Source organism: Helianthus annuus, chromosome 7 (genome assembly GCF_002127325.2).
Source record: "Helianthus annuus cultivar XRQ/B chromosome 7, HanXRQr2.0-SUNRISE, whole genome shotgun sequence".
Classification (NCBI taxonomy): domain Eukaryota; kingdom Viridiplantae; phylum Streptophyta; class Magnoliopsida; order Asterales; family Asteraceae; genus Helianthus; species Helianthus annuus.
This window is the reverse complement of record NC_035439.2, coordinates 64,114,529-64,134,617: the sequence shown is the minus strand read 5'-3', so window position 1 is coordinate 64,134,617 and position 20,089 is coordinate 64,114,529. Positions and strand designations below refer to the sequence as shown.

The 20,089-nt window shown below is 37.1% G+C and overlaps 2 protein-coding genes across 2 annotated transcripts; one reads left to right on the top strand and one right to left on the bottom strand.

The window, feature by feature from the left end:
* Window positions 1-8,823: 8,823 nt before the first annotated feature.
* Window positions 8,824-11,680, bottom strand: LOC110867865. Its single transcript, XM_022116923.2, has 3 exons — window positions 11,298-11,680; window positions 10,940-11,267; window positions 8,824-9,365 (listed from the first exon to the last, which is right to left on the bottom strand). Exons 2-3 carry the CDS (start codon window positions 11,217-11,219, stop codon window positions 8,995-8,997), a joined length of 651 nt encoding a protein of 216 aa, XP_021972615.1. The 5' UTR covers window positions 11,220-11,267; window positions 11,298-11,680; the 3' UTR covers window positions 8,824-8,994.
* A 658-nt stretch (window positions 11,681-12,338) lies between these two features.
* Window positions 12,339-19,604, top strand: LOC110866537. The gene is made up of 3 exons (XM_035974912.1): window positions 12,339-12,390; window positions 18,661-19,478; window positions 19,527-19,604. Exons 1-3 carry the CDS (start codon window positions 12,339-12,341, stop codon window positions 19,602-19,604), a joined length of 948 nt encoding a protein of 315 aa, XP_035830805.1.
* Window positions 19,605-20,089: the final 485 nt, after the last annotated feature.

Below are 20,089 nucleotides of genomic sequence, written 5' to 3'. Positions count from 1 at the left end.
TTCATTTTCGTTTCTGAAGATTTATCCGCTGGGAAATGAATATCCGTTGTGTAATCTTTCATTTCCAACTCTGATGAAACAACCATTGAAAATAACTCCGTTAGTTCATTTTCGTTTCTGAAGATTTACCCATTGAGGAAATGAATATCCATTGTGTAATCCCTCATTTCCAACTCTGAGGAAGCAACCATTGAAAATGACTCCGTTAGTTCATTTTCGTTTCTGAAGATTTATCTGTTGAGGAAATGAATATCCGTTGTGTAATCCTTCATTTCCATTTCTGATAAAGCAACCGTTGAAAATAACTCCGTTAGTTCATTTTCGTTTCTGAAGATTTACCCATTGAGGAAATGAATATCCGTTGTGTAATCCCTCATTTCCAACTCTGAGGAAGCAACCATTGAAAATGACTCTGTTAGTTCATTTTCATTTCTGAAGATTTATCTGTTGAGGAAATGAATATCCGTTGTGTAATCCTTCATTTCCATTTCTGATAAAGCAACCATTGAAAATAACTCCGTTAGTTCATTTTCGTTTCTGAAGATTTAGCCATTGAGGAAATGAATATCCGTTGTGTAATCTCTCATTTCCAACTCTAAGGAAGCAACCATTGAAAATGACTCCGTTAGTTCATTTTCGTTTATGAAGATTTATCTGTTGAGGAAATGAATATCCGTTGTGTAATCCTTCATTTCCATTTCTGATAAAGCAACCATTGAAAATGACTCCGTCTGTTCATTTCGTTTCTGAAGAATGACCGTTAAGGAAATGACAAGACATTACTTTGCATATCGCTGATGGTTATTTGGCAGAGTCACAAATAGACTCCTACGAATAAATTTCGGGACGAAATTTTCTAAAGTAGGGGAGACTTTGACACCTGTGTCACCACGACCATCAAACAAATACCAAGCCGATGAAATATCGTATTTCATACTTGGGATCTTGTATAAATATGTGTATCTTTTGCACATATCAATTCTTGTTCAATTTCAAACTCTACATCGCTTTCTAGAGAATTATACGCAAACTGGTGCGTAAACGTACTCAGTTTAATGCGACAAATACTCCGGAACATCAACATATACTTAACATACCTTAAATAACCTTTACATAACTTAGAAATAAGTTTTGAAGACTTTGGTATTCGCTTACAGGGACTAAACTTGACAAACTGCGAAAGTATGCCAATTTGAACTGTAACGAACATTCCTGAACATGTCCATAAGTTAAACATACCATAAATATCCTTTACATAGCTTTGAAATAGGCTTTGAGGTGTGCGGTGTGCTAAAATAAACTTTTGGATCATTCAGGGACTAAAAGTGTCAAAAAGTGCATAAGTTTGCACTTTCGCACATAACTTACGTTCTGAATACATCCGGACATCCAAAAATTTATGTAAGCATCCTTATATTATGCCTTAGTGTTTGGCATGAGAAAAATCCATTCGTCGCGCAATTTGGATCGTTTTTCGCGCTTATGTGCATTCCGTCGTAATTAACCGAACATCGCATTCGTACGGCCAAACGAACCAACATCCGACATATTTTTGAGCATGTTTCATGTCCACAATGTTTAGGCATCATTTTAGGGCCTTAAAATTGGCTTTACGGGCCTTAGAAGTGTCGGAAATGGCTTAAACATGCAACAGGGACCAAAACTGCCAATTCTGAAATTTTGTGCAGATCAGACATAGCTAGGCGGCCCGCCTGAGTTTTGTCTAATCCTGATGCGGGCCGCATGGCCCCTTCAGTAACAGAAAGTTTGTTTTCTTGCTAAGATTGGCCTTTCAAACATCCCAAAGGGCAATACCCTTTCACCATCTCAGGAGCTAAGGGTCACATTAAGCCACCATAACATCTTGACAAGTGTACGGCTTGGATCGTGGCACGATATTCAAGAAACGATCCTAACGGCTTTACTTTTCCTATAAATACCCCCCCCCCTTTGGTTAAAACCCACAAAAATCTGATCAAAAGCTCTAAGTTGGAACCTTTGTTTCATACCTGAGCCATTTTGATCTAGATTAGCATTTGGGGACCCTTCGTGCCGTTTGATATTCCGTGATCACTAGCATTGTGTGATTATTACACAAGAACTTCAAAGCAATCTCAGGTGAGTACATTGAACCCCTCTTTTACTGTTTTCTAAACTGTTTTGGGGTGAAACACATGTGCCTACTTGTTACCTTCATGCTTTCCATGTTTTCACATCATATACCTGCTATATTCATTAGTACATTATAGTACATGATTTCATTACATCTCATGCTATGTATGCCCATTGTGTGTGTACTTAGTACATGGTTTTACATTACATTTCATGCTATGTATGCCCATTGTGTGCGTACTTAGTACATTGCTTTACATTACGTTTCATGCTAAGTATGCCCATTGTGTGCGTACTTAGTACCGACATCCTCACTAAGTCTCTCGGGGACCCTCACACGGAGAGGTCTTGGGTTCGATCCCACTCGAGTATGACAAGAGGATATTTACCGCCAGGGATCTTTGTCGGGTAGTGAACTGGGAGGGGAGATCCCCTCCGCGGCTAAGGATACCGTGCACTTATCCTTTTTTTTTAGTACATTGTTTCACATTACATTTCATGCTATTTATGCCCATTGTGTGCATACTTAGTACATCACTTTACAATACATTTCATGCTACGTACGCCCATTGTGTGCATACGTAGTACATTATTCTACATTGCATTTCTGTTGCATATGCTCATCCAGCATATGAACACATTATACTACATTTTGAACCGTTGTAACCATTTGACTATGTGAACCGTCTAAACCCTTTGATTATATGAACCGTTCGTAACCATTGAACCGTGTGAACCAGTTGTATCTGTTGACATGATTTACATTTGACAATAGACATTCGACTATACATGAACATTTCTACAATTGTTAAACACTTCATCTTGATGGTGTGGTTTGAGCAAGTGATCTAAGTAACGAGGCGTGTGTAATATCATACAAGCATGGTGGATACGCCGCTAGTACTTCCTATATATAAGTGTTTGTATGGTATTACATATCGTAGCGTTATTTGAATCATTTCAATTTGAGACATATGACATTTTATACAAATAGCACATTTTTCACGAGACATTGTTTTACAAACGACTTATCTTATACAAACTCATTTTACATGGTTATCCGTTTAACCATACAGTGTTCTCTTATTTATACATATCATCTGATCTTATCATTTTTCAAATGATTTACAAGACAAAGCAAATTACAAGGTTCATGACTAAACATTTTCTCAAACATAAGTCATGAATTCCGTTTTCACAAAACCAATGTATCTCACAGGCATTTTTATGCTGACGTACCTATTTTCACATGTGTTTTTAGGAGATGATGCATAGGACTTATCAAGACATACTTAGGCGGATCTGTGCCTTAGTGACTTAAAACGAGACAAGAACTAGTTAATTCATGTTATGTACTCTTTGGTTCTTGTTTAAACAATGTATACTTTCATATTTGATCAATAAAACAAAACTTCAATTGCCATGGATTTGAAACAATTGATTCTGTTACAACACTCCCCGACGTTTCCGCCACGTTTTGTATGTTCTACGTGGTCGGGGTGTGACAAATCTTAGGATAGGAGAGGTCAGGGGTTCAATCCCCATGGTGTGCAACGTTAGCCATTCAAAAATAATGTTATTTAGCTTTAAAAATTATATTGTACTGTTTAGTTTACACGTTGAATAACTTAAACGAATATGAAGGGGTAACTTTAATGAATAACTTAAACATGAATATGAGGGTAACTAAAGTTATAAAAATCACAATGGAGCTTTTTTTTAATCAAATACAGATTTTCGACCTATAAAATATCTTTTTGTTTCAAAGTTGGTTTAAGAAAAAAAAGTAATTTTCTTTTTAGATTCTAAAAAAAATGATTAGATAAATAGTTATTTAATGGATGGATTTATCCAATTAGAATAGGAGTGAGAAACAAAAAAAAATTTCATAACACTATTTTGGTAAATAGTTTTTCCACCAACACTACTATGGGAAAAAACTCCAGATTCATAAGAAAATAACATAAAACATTTGACCACGGGGGACTCGAACAGGGTCGACGGGTCGTCTATAGGAAGAAGCAACATTGCAACAAGTAGGCCTGGATTTTCTTTTTTGTTTTAAAGCTGAAACTAAAAAATATTGAACCAATTGTTCACTTTGTCTTCTTCCCCATTTAAGAACCCTAGAACCGCTATCTTATAACAACCCAAAATTCGATTTCTGTAATCATAGTTAGAAATTAAGATGTTGGGTCTTTTGATCATAAGATGAAGACGAGTATGTTACTCCAAGAATTACCTTGAATCTGTGCGCTCGGGGGGAGCTCCCAACCATCACCGCAGTCAACAGTCTCAAACACCGGAGTAATAGTGCAATGCTTGTCAAACACCAGAGTAATAGCTCAATGCTTATTGAAACTAATGAAAGAACTTTGCAGTGTTCACATTTGCTTCTTGCACATACCAGAGATGGATCTGTTTAGAGGGAGAGAGAGAGAGAGAGAGAGAGAGAGAGAGAAAGGATCGTTTTTGTTTTTATGTATTACTAGCGGTAAGGCCCGTGTGCAAACATGGTTCGTTTCTTAGAAAACCATGCATAACACATTTTATTAGTCGATGAATGACTAAACAGTTTTTAAGGTTTAATTAAAAATGGATTATAAAGAGAGGGAATATCATTTAAATAACAAACATGGTTAATAATTTTAACACGATAAAGCAAAGATTAAATACAATCGAGCACTAATGCTTTATAGAAATTTTACATAGCCCATTTTATTAAACAACGAATCACTATACAACTTTAAAAGTAGTTAATCCAGCTACAACCAACTTTTTATAATCTTTATTGGTTTTACTCATCGATATCAGAAAAATTGATGATTACAAAGGTTTCGGATACACCACCTTTTCCGTTAGTCACTCGACCCTGCCTAGAAAATTTCTTGGCTCTGGACATGATACAAACCAACCATGTCCCTACAAAATATTATGTACACAAACGTGTTAAATTATAACTCGCTTGTTAAATAACTTGTTAAATTATAACTCACTTGTTAAATTATAACTCGCCTTTTCCGTTAGTCACTCGACCCTGCCTAGACTCGTTTTCATCCCTAAGGAGAGCAGCCCGAAAATGGTCATCACCTTGAGGTGGCGGTGTCCATATCCGAATCCGGATGCCGCTAACAAACAAAATTATATATAAGTATTTACTAAAATTATAACAATAATTATAATAGATAATAAAATCAGCTAACAATACATACTTCCTTGTAGTAGTCTTTAGACTTGCTGAACGTAATCAGATCGTCCAATATATCCTTCTTCTTTTTTGGATCCATCGCAAGCGTATCAAACGTAGATGCGTGCTCGAATATGATACGGCTCCAAATCATATTCCTGTAACCATGCCAATCGTATGATATGGATCGAATATGATCAGAGATGGTATTCAGTTAGCATATAAATCAACCTTTATTAAACACAATACGATTATAATTCAGTTAGTAGCAACCTCTGTTGAAACCTCTGTTTTTAAACCACTGTTTTTAAAACCTCTGTTTTATCTAAAAATTCATCCACTGCTGAAAGGTATCCTCTGTTCTCATAACCTCTGTTTATCCTAATCACTGTTGTCTATCGACATGCGGGATATTTATCCCGCATATGCAACTTTACGCAGCGATGAACTCGCCAATCTTCTTTCCCACTGCAAAACTCTTCGTCGCCTCTGGGTAAGTAAGTAGCTTTATTTCTATTGTATAAAATTTACTCATATAAAAGTAGATAAAAGTAACCGAGAGAGATAGAGAGAGATAGAGAGTGATCGAAACCTGCATTTGAGTTGAGAGAGAAATGGATTAGAGAGAGTAATTGATTGAAGAAGATGGTATCTTATATATCTGGAGCCATAATTTTGAATTTTGAATCTGGAGCCATAATTTTGAATCATCAGTGGTTAGTGGTTTGAATTTTGAATCGTCAGAGGTTTGGAATCATTAGTGGTTTGAAAAGATTTGGAGATGGGCAGTGGCTTGATGGGCAGACATTTGAAAAGGTGAAAGTGAGCCAACTTTGAATTTTAAAGTCTTTTAATATTAGGCATTATGATGTAATAATGACATAAGAAAAGCCTTATTGGACATGTTCTCAAGCTGACACATCAGCTTTTCTTATGTCACTTGGATTTCTCCTTCTATAGAAAGTATAGATTTAGAGAGACTTATGGTAAAATTACCAATCTACCCTCATTTGATCAGATTTAACTTAAAATTTTAACTTGGTTAGTGTTAAAGGACGTAGAGTGTAATGAGTATTACAAATAAAAGATTGTGACTGCAATTATTGAAGTTAAAGGACATCCATTGCAATCCGATACAAACATAAAAGACGAAAAGTGTAATTTACCCTTAATATTTTGTTTGAACTTCTTTATTCTTTATGTTTAACAAAATGTGTGTGACGATATGGCAAATGGATGGTTAAATTCTTTATGTTAAACAAAATGTGTGTGACGATATATCAAATGGATGGTTAATAATGTTTTGGGGCATGTGAGTATGAAAAGAATGTTTGAAAGTAAGATTTTGATATGATGTTCTAGGTTGAAGGCGATTAGGCTAAATGAAAGAATGATTTGTACAAATTTAAGTCTAGGTTGATGGTAATTAGGCTAAATGAAAGAATGATTTGTACAAATTTAAGAATTTTTGCATCTCATATAAAAAAACATTCACAATCAACATCCAGCCGTAACATACGGGTTGATGTTAACTCATTATAATAAAAAGCCTACTCAGACATTACTATCATAAGGGGGTAAGGAGTGGGGGGCGGCAAACATATTTCACCGAATCGGCAAAGGGCAGCAAACCAATGCCAACCCATTTGCCGCATGCATGTTTGACGAAATAGGAGTGAAATCGGTGAGCCAACACCGATGCGGGGAAGGGAGGAAGGAGAGAGAGAGAGAGGTGTAAGGTGGGGTCCATTCCAATCTCAACCAATCACATATTTTTCTTTTTTTTTATTTAAAAAGTTTACCACTTCACCAAATGTTTAAACCATTGCCAACATTTTTCAGCAAAGTTTAAACACTTTTAACTGATTGACATGGCACGCTCTGATTGGTCGGTTTTTTGGTTTGCTACTACAAAGTGTTTAACCACTTCTTACACCCTAATGTCATAACTATAAGTGCTTTAATCACTTAGGACAACTCATTCTATACGTGCTTGAAGCAGTTAGTAGTTAGTACAACCCATTGTTGTTTGAGTTAATAACTAGCCTTTTACAATTACACTGTACTTCTCAAACTTACCACTTACACCCCACTTCCCCCTTTGTTTTATTTTTCCTTTCATTATAACTTGGTTTTAAAGTTACACCATATAGTTTTCAGACTTACTTTTTACACCCAACATTTATCCCTTGGTTGTTTTTTTCTTTTTTATTGCCTGACCAGATTATGTCACATGGCAATTCTAAATACATTGTTACAACATGCTAGTTTTTAACTACTTATGTGTAAATTTTATTCACAACAACATACAACTCGTTAAAACTGCTTTAAGGTTTCGTTTTTCATAGTTTTCTTTTTCGTGGGGTAAATACCACAGGTCTTTGCAATCAAGCCTTACAAATTTTAGCACTATGTTGTAATGCGCGGATTTCACCACGAACTATGTAACAAAGAAGAATGAGCATGTTGTAAGCCTCTTGTAAGACCAAGCGTAGTGGTCTCGTAGTCCACCCAACCACAAGCAATCACTAGTACTACACAGCCCCCTCTACGTATGAAATGGTATTTTGGGCTTTCCTTCGTGGTTTGTATCATGAGGAGAGAGAGAGAGAGAGAGAGAGAGAGAGAGAGAGAGAGAGAGAGAGAGAGAGAGAGAGAGAGAGAGAGAGGTGGGTATTAGTTGGTTTTGTATGATTTACATACTTCATACCACTACACCATTTTGAGGATAATTTCACTTATGCTGACGTGGATGCCACATAGTGGAAAATTTCCTTTCATATAGGAGACCACTATACATGGTCTATGGTCTAATGTGATGAAAATAAATTTGATGTAGCCCTTTCATATAGGAAAATTCCCTTTCATCTGCAACACCCAAGGCATGTTCTTGTCATCCTAACGTGCGTACATTTCAACTTATGAATCATTTTATGGACGCTAAATGGGTTTGTTTATGGGTTGAAGGCCACCGGCCGAACATACAAGAACCCAAACATGATTCGGGTATTCGTAGGTTGACATAAACTTACCCCTTTTGTGTCGATTTTTTATTTTTATTTTCTATACCATTAACTTAATTTTTTAAATTTACACTAAAAAAACACATGTGTCTAAAACAATTGCGTTGAAACTAAAAAAACATGATGTTACTCTTTTAACTTTTAATTTGCAACATTAAATTATCTAAAAAGTTTGAGTTATGAATGAGTTGGATCCGACCCATTTAGCTAAATGTGTTGATCACTTCGACCCTACCTATTAATTTCATGTTAGTTCGAAAAATCACACCCCTAAATCATTTAGTTAAAAATAATTAAGTATTAAATGTTTAGAAGATTTAAAACGAGATTAAAAACAACTATGACATAAGTTAAACTTTGTCCTCCTTGCCACCATTGCTAAGTAAATATGCTTCGATGTGCGAGAAACCAATGTGCGACTACAAGCCCTATTTCCAGTAGTGTTGAACGAAAGCTCGGCATGGGCTGGACTCTTAAAATCCAAATCAGTAGGGGCCGGGATCTTAAAAATCCAATATTTTACACTAAAAAAATTATTTTTCCGTAGCAAAACATTTCCAGATTGATCAGCATTAGCTGTTTGTATACAACAACATAATCTGAAAATAATTGGTTCAAACAGAGAATAATCTGAAATCAACCCCAAAATTTTCAATTGGTCGGAAAGATTCTTCATCCCCTGTAACTCAACACTTTAGCCTGAAGAAGTTGGTTATCTTCAAGAAGCCGATCATATTCGAGAAGCAAATCAGCAGATTGTTTTTGAAGGGAAGTAACATGAGCTTCTGCGGTTTCAACTTGTTCATCTTTCTTTTTAGACTCCAGTTTTATCTTCTGTAAATTCTCTGTTAAATTTGATATCTCCTTCTTCAATCTTATTATTTCTTCCTTTGCTTTCCGTTCATTTTCTTGAAGCTCCGTTTTTTCTTTGTTGAGCTTTTCTATTTCTTGTTTTGAAGAACCGCCGTTTTTTCTCAAGTTAATTAGTTTCCTAAGATGACGGTGCATGCGATCAATTAAGAAACCAAGATACAGAGAAAATCCTGCGATTTAATAAAACTATGAACGGTTAGTGTGGATCCACATGGTGAGTTCTGAGTACAGGTGCTAAAAAAGTATACATCATATATGTATCTGATATTCGAGCGACACCGTGACTCATACGATAAGCCCAAAAGAAAGGTCACCCAAAATTTGGTTTGGTTTAAGTCATTTTTTTTTGGCCAAAAGCATGCCCACAAATGTATATTAACAGCCTCAAGTTGGCCGCTTTGAGTATTGTGTGCCGATTTGAGAAGATTTGCCTCAAGGGGGCAATTTGAAACGGTTATTTTACAATTTTAGTGCAAGTTTTTGGCCGTAACTATCGTTAATGAAACCAGAATTGATATGGTAGACATTAGCCGTAGAATTTGAAAAGTAAAACATCATGTAACATTGATCCTGTGACATATGTAAGAAAAACATAAAAGTAAAGTACAAGGTTTGCCATCAGATTATATTATGGGTACTTTTTTGCCACTCAAGAACCTAAATCCTACATTCAGTCACTAGAAAATAGATTTTATTTTTCTAATAACTGTGAGAATCCGTCACAGGCAAACTCACGGGCCCCACCGATACCATGCTAAGCAATGGCTAAGCTTTACGGCGTTAAAGCTAGATATTAACTCTGTGCATAAGTATCACCCAACTTAAAGCTTCCATTAACAATATCAGTTAAGTAGCTCACTGCCAATCCATTTTCAGATGAACGGGATCTAAAAAAGCTAATTAGAGCAACGGAAATCAGAAAATCCAAACCAAACATGAACGCCTTTCACCATGATAAACATGAAAAAGTGTGAATCAAGTTGGTATTCTCTCCACATTAAACAAAGGCGTAAAAGGTCGAATGAAAACGCCATTAAGTCATTAACACAAGTTCAAAAATGACTCTTTTTTTCCAGATTTTGATTAATGTAGAAGAATACGCCCCGCTGGCAGTATGCGCATATAATGTGTATATGTGTGGGCGCTCGGGGGGCAAAAGTGAAAGTGCACTAATTTTAACGTTATTTTACTAATTTCGTGAAAATAACGTTAAAAGAGGGGTATAGTTAATCATGCATCATGTAGTGGCGTTGATAGCCGAACGACAAGGGAGAACATGCACTAATCGGCCGTTGTCTTAATTGCTGAGTGTTATGTGTCTTATGTCCAAGGCTTGATGCAAAACTACTATCGAGCCGGGGGGTCTCATTGGAAGCAGCCTCTCTATTCTTAACGGGTAGAGTTAAGGCTGTCTACATCTTACCCTCCTCAGACCCTATCTTAGTTTTGCTATTGGTGGGATTTACTAAGTATGATGATGATGATGATGATTAATGTAGAAGAACATGCTAGTTGAATGTTTATTTTTCTTAACAATCATGGTTCCGGTTTTAGTTTCCGGATTCAAGAACAATCATGTCAAACACTTTTTTTAAGTATAAATGCCCTGAACCAACATAGTTTTGATCTTGGTTTTTAAAAAGCGTGATCGACGCAAGAGGATCCTGACCCGAGCGTAAGGTTATAGTAACATTATGAAGCACTATATGAACATCAAAGTGAGAGGAGAGATATAAAAATGTACCCATCAAAGATGCCTCCAGCAAGTGAGTCCTCCAAAGAACCTGATCCATTGGTGTCATTGTACCAATCTTAGCACCCTTATTCTGGATTTTAACAATGCTAATCCAATTGGAAAACAATATGACAGACATTGTACCAGCAATTGTCAACACAGTCCCTTTTCTCATCTTCACTTGATCCAAACAGTTCATCACCAGCTCTCTTAGTGGCCCAATTTTCACCATCAGAAGAAATGCCACAAATGCCTCAGCAAACACTACCAAGAACAGCAATTGTGTCATCTTTATTCACTCACCAACCAAAACCCTCAACTTTTACACAGCTTCAACCAAAACCCTCAACTTTTACACAGCTTCAACCAAAACCCTAATCAAAAAATCTAATCTTGGTAGGGTCCCATTATCAAAGGGAGAATCTTGAAAACACTAATCTGAATGGATACCCAGATGGATTTTGGCTTAGGGTTTAGCCTGTAAATCTCAAAATGAAGATGAAGTATAGAAAAAGCTGTGATCTTGTGAACTGGGTTTGGATCCCTTTTACAAAATGCAGAAAACCCAGTTCTTAACGGTCAGGATCTGAGACCAATGAAGGAAGTACAGTGAGCTTGCTTGAGGATCACTGGGAGATGGAATTTGCTTTATAAAATAGATTTAGGAAATTAGAAGCTTATATTTTTTATCATTTATTCTTTTGCAGAGTGGCGAGTATATAGGGAAGCGTATTTGCAAACAATGTTCTGGTCTGCATATTCCAAATGGGACAAATACATTACTAGTATCATAACAACTTTTATTTTAGAGATCTCTCATCTTTGATCACTTTTTTTCTTTAGTCCTAATTTGAAACTTTTTGTATTTGAGTTTTTTTGTTTCATTTTTATTGTTATTTTGGTCCAAAAATAAAACTAGGTCATATTTCTCAAATTAAATCCTAATATTTTATTCTTTTTCTTATGGGCAAAATGATCATTTCCTTTTTATTTTATTAAAAGAAAATAAATGATCCCCACTTCTTCTACCTCTTTCTCTCTGGATCTCTTCAGCATAACAAAACAATCACCAAAGTTTCAAAATTCAAAACCTCACTTACCACAGCAACATCACCAGACTAAATCTTCTCGCATAATCCTCTGCCACAACCGACGCAACAGCAGCCTTCTTCTGCATCACAAACCGCTTACTCTGCACCGACAACTCCTTCGCCACACCTCTATCCACCACAACCACATCGGGACTCCCGATCGGCTGAGACGCCACCGTCGCCGGAGGCGGCATAACCACCACCTTCGGCACCACCACCTCCACCGTCTCCGATTTGCCATAAATCAAACTCCGATTGTTGAAAATAGCCTCAACCCTAGCCGCTGCTTCCAGAAACTCAGCCTGGGCCTTATCGGTATGAAGCTCCGATGGAAATCCGAGCTTGCAGTTGCAGATTCGTGGGCGACCGGTAAGTAATCTCGGTTCAACTTTAATGGGGTTAAGTATGGTTCAGTTCTGAAATCAGGATGAGGGGGTGTTTCGGGGGCGAATGGTGATGGTGATTTTGGTGTGACGTTGAGCAGTGGTGGAGGTGGAGATAGATGGTGGCGGTGGTGGAGATTGATGGTGGTGGAGGTGGTGATGGATGGTGGTTGTTTGGTTATGTAGAAGAGATACAGAGAGAAAGAGGTAGAAGAAGTGGGGGTTATTTATTTTCTTTAAATAAAATAAAAAAGAAATGACCATTTTGCCCCTGAGAAAATGACAAAATAGAAAGATTTAATTTGAGAAATATGACCTGATTTCATTTTTCAACCAAAATGGCAATAAAAGTGAAACCACAGGGACCCAGATGCAAAAATTTTCAAATTTGGACTAAAGTGGCAAAAGTGACCAAACCTCAAGGATCAAAATGGCAATTTACTCTTTATTTTATTAGGAGTAAATTAATCTATATAGTTGAAATTTCAAATTTTGTTTTAAGTAGTTGGAGAGTGCCTTTGTCATACAACGAGAATTTTATACAACTATAATATGTCCTCATGTGAAAATGTTCTTTACAATACTAAAAATATTTTATTTTGAATGTAATTTTGTATTCAATAAGATTTATATCGCATGTGAGAAAAAAGAAAACATGGTTATGTATGTTGTTAGAACGTTTAAAAAAACTAACAAAGAAAAGTTCACGGGGCACGAGACCCCTATGGTTGTCGGACTCCCTTCTTGTGCCATGTGTCAACATGTGGCAGTTCTATATTGTGAGAAGGCAACCCTAGCCGTAGCTAGGGTGCCACTCGCGGGCCGCGAAGGAACCAGAGGTGGGGCTCGCGGGGCGCGAGAGACCCCTGATCAGCCTATAAATTGAGGTTGAAAGCCTCAGTGTTCCTCGTTCAAATTTTCTTCTTTCTCAAAGCTATAGTGCGAAATTATCGAGTAATATACCCCTAAAACACGAAGCTCTCCCACGTTTGTAACACCCCAAAAACGGGTTTGTTGATTATATTAGATTAACCAAAGTAAACCCGGTGAATATTAGGATTTAAATAAATAAATCTAATATTCATTAAAAGGAAGATAAATACTTTGAGAAAACAAAGTATATAAAAAGCCCGAGTTAACGGGACTTAAAATAAAACGGGTTGTGAACAAGATAAAATAACTAGGAAATAAATAACCTAGTTAATTACAAGTTTTGTAGTTATGTGAAACTTTGGTCAAAACATGTTATATGCAAGAAGGGTAAAGTGTAGGGGCCAAATGTAGCAAACTTGAAACAAGATTATTAAATAAAATACTAAACACCAAAACACACACTTAAAGTGTGTGTTCTGTTCGAAAGTTCCAAAGGAGCCAGAGCTCTCATTTACAAAACCCTAGCAAGCTGAAATTCAAGAAATTGAAAGGGCAAATCAGTTCCAAATCGAAATCCGAGTTCATATTAGTGATCACCTAAGTAAAGGGATCATAAGGTATGTTAAATTCCATCTTTTGGTTACATCTTAGAATTTTGATGAACATTAGAAATCAAAATTTGAATCTGATTGATTGATATTTAGATGAAATTAGTAATGAAAACATGCCTAGGAGTAAACCCTGGTCAAGAACTTGTCGGATTAGTGTGTAAATTATGAAATTCATGATCATCTATTATGTGTGGTTAATGGGTTTTGTAGAAACATGATGAACATTATAATCATGATTGTCAAACTAGTGTTAACAGAACTCTATGAAGTTAGTTTTGATATTGAAGTGTTAATTAGACACTAAATTGGAAAAAAAAAAGATTGTAAATTGGTGAAATAACTAGTCATGAAACTTGATTTTCAAAATCTATGAAAATCATGCTCATTAGGTGTTTTATATAATGCCTAAGAGAAAGTTAAAATGTTGAAATTTCAAGTGAAACGCATATTTGGATAATATGGCAAACTAGGCGAAATAAAAAGCGATAAGGGTTCTAAATAGGATGTTGATTTAAAAATTAATTCCGCACATCATATGGTTAGAGGTAGTTAACTAGTAGAAAGTTAAACTAACCAATGACGAAGTCGAATAGTGATTTCGACATAGAAAATACGTCAGGTGGAATAGTTGTATTTGTTAATGACTAATCTAACCACCTTGTAAATGATGACGATAGTTTGACGCTTAACGTGTGACAACCCTCACCAAATCAGGTATCCGTACGACTTAATTAATATTTAGTTACTGCTTAATTACTGTGCTTGCTTGAAATTATGGATAAACTGCTACCTGAATACTGATACATGTACATACTTGCATCATACTTTATTTGCTGTCACTCCATTATTTACATACAGAACTTTAGTGACAACCTTGATGCACAAAAGCACAGTAGCACAATGAACGGATAACCCATCTAACATGCTGATATAGCCAGCACCAGGCAGGCACTGCCTCTAAGGCCTGTATGAGCCAGTAATAGATCACTACACTAGTAGAGAGTGTAGGGATATGAGGGTTGTAGGACTGCGTCACTAGGTATAAGTTATAGTGACCGGATGTGCCTAAAACGTACTTTAAATACAAAATTCAGCACTTTAAATAAAAATTCAGCATTTAGCCAACTAATAAAGTGCCAAAACATGAGAAAAACATTACTAGACACTTTCCAAAGTGTCGGGAATAAATCGTGTCACTAAAAATAGTATTTACGACACTTTAAAGCTTTGTTAAGCACTTTAACGGATTAATATCCAACCGTACAACCGGGCTTAACCCGGAACATAAAAATATTGCCAACAACACTGTTTTTCTTTTTCTGAGCCAGTTAGGGTCCCCGAATACCCTAACACCCGTTACAACTTACTACATGCTAATATCTAGTCTTAGCTCCTAACTTAACATAACTTTATCCTAATTATCTAGTTGAAATTGAACCAAAGACCCCCCCCCCCCTTGAACCGAAATCATCCCCTAGGGGACACCCCTTGTCCTTGCAAGATTAAAATAATCTTGGTTGTCTAAAATCAAGTGGACATAAAACCCTTTGGTTAAAATGGAAAGATTTATCTATAAGTAATAAGCATGATCCATCATATTCACTTAACACTTAACAAATCACCACACTACTCTCTCCTATCCTTTGCTCCATTCGGCTGAACACCAAGCCCCACCATCCATCATTTTTCGATTTCATTCAAGACATCCCAAGCACATACAAGGGTTAAGGATCGCGTATAAGGAACCTCGATGCACTCGGATTGCGAAGGACCTCACTACATTGCTTTTATCCACTTGATTTCCAACTAGTTTCTTCCCTAGCCTCGAGCTAGTAGTAAGTGACTCTAAACGCCTTCTTGATCTATTCTAAAGTGGTTAAAATGAACTTTGTCGGTTAAAAATCATGAACATACAAGATTACATACTAAAAGTTTACTAAAATGATAAACATGTTGGATAAAGGCAATAGAGTTGTGTAAAACTTGTAAGACTTGTTTTATGGTGATTATTTAGTGTTGATCTATGCTAGTAGTAGCTCGGATCGTCATCTAACCCGGCTAAGTCATGTCTTTGAAACATGACCTAGAATATGTTAAAGTATGAAAGAGGTTAAATGATGAACACTACTACATATCAAGCATGAACTTGTGTAAAGACAATCTTTCTTATGAAATAGACTTGTAGACTAGTAGATCTACGGATCTACAAGTGGTATTTTCAAAGGACCAAGCGTTAAAAGAAAACATATTTCTAAACCGGGTTTTACATGAACAAGAGTGATTTTTGTAAACACACAAGTGTGTAGACACTTGTGTAACACAAAGTTTTGACAAAAGAACTATTTTTGTAGTATTTGACAAGAAGTTGTAAAGATGTAACTTCTTTAAAAACGAGACTCTTAAGAAACCGAGTTGATTTATCCAAAGATTCACTAAAAGTAATGGGAAGTTACTACCTATTTTGGATAAACCACAAGTTCATGTATTTTTGTGATTTATATCTATTTTGACTAGTTTGATGGTTTGAATATTGTTTATTGTTGATTGAGAAAATTGTTGATTTGAATTTTAAAGAAAATGATACGCTTGAAAGCGTGGCCACCTCCAGTTACAGGGGAAACTCTGGCGAAATTTTCCAAAAACCTAACACTTGGAAATATTTTCATCACAAGTGTTATAAATATATTTCTAACTTGTTTTTCAAAAATGTAAATTTCGCCACGATTTTATTTACGACATTTCTAAGTGTCGGAGGTGGGATTTTCACAAAATAAAACTTGATAAATATATATTTGATATATATATATATATATATATATATATATATATATATATATATATATATATATATATATATATATATATATATATATATATATATATATATATATATATATATATATATATATATATATATATATATATATATATATATATATATATATATATATATATTTCATAACAACACTTGTGAGATTTTTATGATTATTTTGTGAACTATACAAATATTATTTTTAGGGTAAAAATAATATTACCGAATGTTAATGATTCCAAAATAATACGAACGCATTCACAATAAATATTAAGTTACAACGGTATTATTAATACCACCCGATCTTTAAACGTAACTTACGCATTTTCGGAAAAATACTAGTGAACACGTATTTTGACAAGAGTATTATTTTGGGGAAAAATTATATGTAATGAAATATAATATTTTTGGGAAAAATATTTATATTTTGGAGAAAGGATTAACATATATTTTTAAGTAAGACTTAATAATATATTACGAAAATTCACGAACGCGCATGTATTAAAACCCCCATCATTGGGAAGGAAAATATTTACCAAATATTAGAAAGTGTAAACACGAAATAGTTGTCTAACTATTTCCCAAAGACATTAAACCTTAAGCTAAGGCACGGTCGTCCGTCTAATAGAAGTTAGTACGTGTAGGTCGTCGCACAGCAGATTGATCAGGAGATTTTCTTGATAGAGACGCACCACTGTGAGTTCATGTCCCCCTTTTCTCTTAACTGTTTTCAGTTTTCTAAACTGCGGGGGTGAAATACATGTTACTATATTTACGAGTACTTTATACATGGTATGGTTAGCGTAAGGAGGGTTACTACTTAGATCATGTGAGTGGGTAGGCGCAACTTGAGGCCATTAATCCTCATTGTAGGACCGAGGGACAGTAGCGATAGATCTATCTGGGTGTAGCGAGCCCAGCGCTAGGCCCAACAGAACGGACCTCGGGGTGACTTTGTGCCCAACGCAAAATCCGCTAGGTTTGAGTCTTCCTACTACACGTCACACATATCAATGGCCTTGCAAACCATTGGTGATCTCTTTTTTCCTTATTTGCTACATACCAGGGTTTTTATAGTTACAAAGGTTTTATTACTCACTTACACATGAACTCGCTCAACAATTTTTGTTGATTTTTCCAACTTACATGTATTTCAGGGAACTAAAGATCTGGCGCGGTATGCTACGTTTTCCCGCTGTATAAGAGTTTCAAGGTCATCCATGTTTAGGGGATGTGACTTTTACCTGGACGAGTCACAGTCCTTAAACTGCGTTTATTTCATGTTGGTGTTGTGTCTTTCAAACAATGTTTTTATGTTATCAGGTGGTAGTGTCCGTTGCATGAGTCAACGCCTTAAGACGATGTTGTGTTACTTATGTTTTAAAACTTAATTCAATGGATGATCTTGCATGGTTTTATTTTCATATAGCTTTGTTATGATTAAGCTATGGTATTAAGAAGTCACACCAAATTAACCACGCTTCCGCAAAGCCAGGGTGTGACAGCTTGGTATCAGAGCTCTGATCATAGCGAACTAGGATTCCTTCTCGAGTCTAGACTATGATCACTAGGGCTCTCACGAAAACATTTTTACACTACATACCACTTAAGTCCAGATCCAAAATGTTTTTACAAACAAATGTTGAGCACATTTTATTTATTATTCATAGGCTCAGTCTGGGAGGCTGAGGCTCGGTCTGGGAGGCCGAGGCTCGGTCTGGGAGACCGAGGTAGTTGTCTAGTGGGACTAGGGAGTCAGTCTGAGAGGCTGGGAGAATTGGCTAGTGGGTCTAGGAAGAGCAGTCTGGGAGGCTGGGAGGCTAGTGGAACTAGGAAGATCAGTCTGGGAGGCTGGGAGGCTAGTGGGACTAGGAGAACTATTTGATTGCTTAATTGGTGACAAATGTGTTTATCTGACTATATGATTGATTATTTGTGCATATTTGTGTTTATGATACAGATACTATGGATTCATCAGGCACTGGTGAGTCGGACACTACGGGTCCTATGCCCATCGTATCAGACGACCGAGAGTCATCGGAGCATGAGGTACACACTTCAGATGTTACCAGCACGGATGAGGATGATTTCCAGCCATTCGCGCTACCCGATGTTGCCGCCGAGCCCGCTGATGGCCCTTTTGCTGGGGATTTGCCGCTCTTGGAGATCCCTGCCCCTATACCTCTTGCCGCATACCCTGTTCTTGATATGCTCCTTGACGCCGACGCTGATGACGACGTCGATTTGTTTGATGACGAGCCCCTGGAGGATGATATTGAGGGCGAGGCCCTTATAGCTGACGACGGTCTTTTGCTGCTCGCAGATGCTCCTGCTGAGGAGTCACCTGCTCATTCACCCATCCCAGACTCTTTCAAGTCTGTGGCCTCTGCACCGTCGCACACTCAGGGTGCGCAGCACTATTCTCACGATTCAGATCCTGATAGGGCATCATCTGCTGCCCCTGCCCCGAGCTACGCCTTTGATCACGACATTGATGAGAGTTCTGACCATGTCTTTCCCCTTGGGTTTGACCCAGACCAAGAGATTGAGTTTATACACCTGGATCAGCCTATGGAGGACCCGGTTAACGCAGTTGGCCCTGTTGACCCTGCGTTTGCTGACCACGTAGATTTTGAGATGGAGTTCGATGACCCAGAGCCTGCCATGGCCCCCAAGCCGGTAGCCGCTCCTAACCCTGTGTTTGAGCATGACCCTATTCATGCTGGCGTACCCATTGTTGACCCTGTGATTGCTGATCTACCCGTTGATGATCACCCTGTTGATGCTCCACTATTGGAGGGTGATCATGTTGTTGCTGCTGCTCAGGCTGATGCCCCTCTCATCGCTGATGTACCCGCTGAGCCTGTTGTTGTCGCTCCCCTTCCTGACCCTGTGCCTGTATAGTTCGATCGTGCACTTTTTGAGGCCCATGTTGACCCACGAAATGCGCACACCTAGAATGGGTGGATTGATGCTGATGATGAGCTCCCACCTTTTCCCCCACATACTACCGATGCACGTCACATGGATTTCCCTTTTTCGTTCGCTCAGTACACACCTCCAGCACGTCCGGGAGAGGGTTCCTCGACTCATCCCTTCGGCCATGTGCCGACATCTGTCCCAGTTATACCACAGTTTTCTTCTGCTATTGATGTGTGTTGGTGTATATATAATTTAGATGTATAATTAAGCCCTTTTTACACCTTTAGCCAAGTTTTAAATTTATAAAAACACGATATTCACTAACACTAAACACACATATGGGCAAGTGCACCCATCGTGGACGTAGTATAGTGTTGGTAAGATACCGAGGTCGTCCAAGGACACAAGAGCTTTTAATACCGGTTTATCCTCAAGGTCTAATCAAATCAAAAAGTGAGAAAAATGTT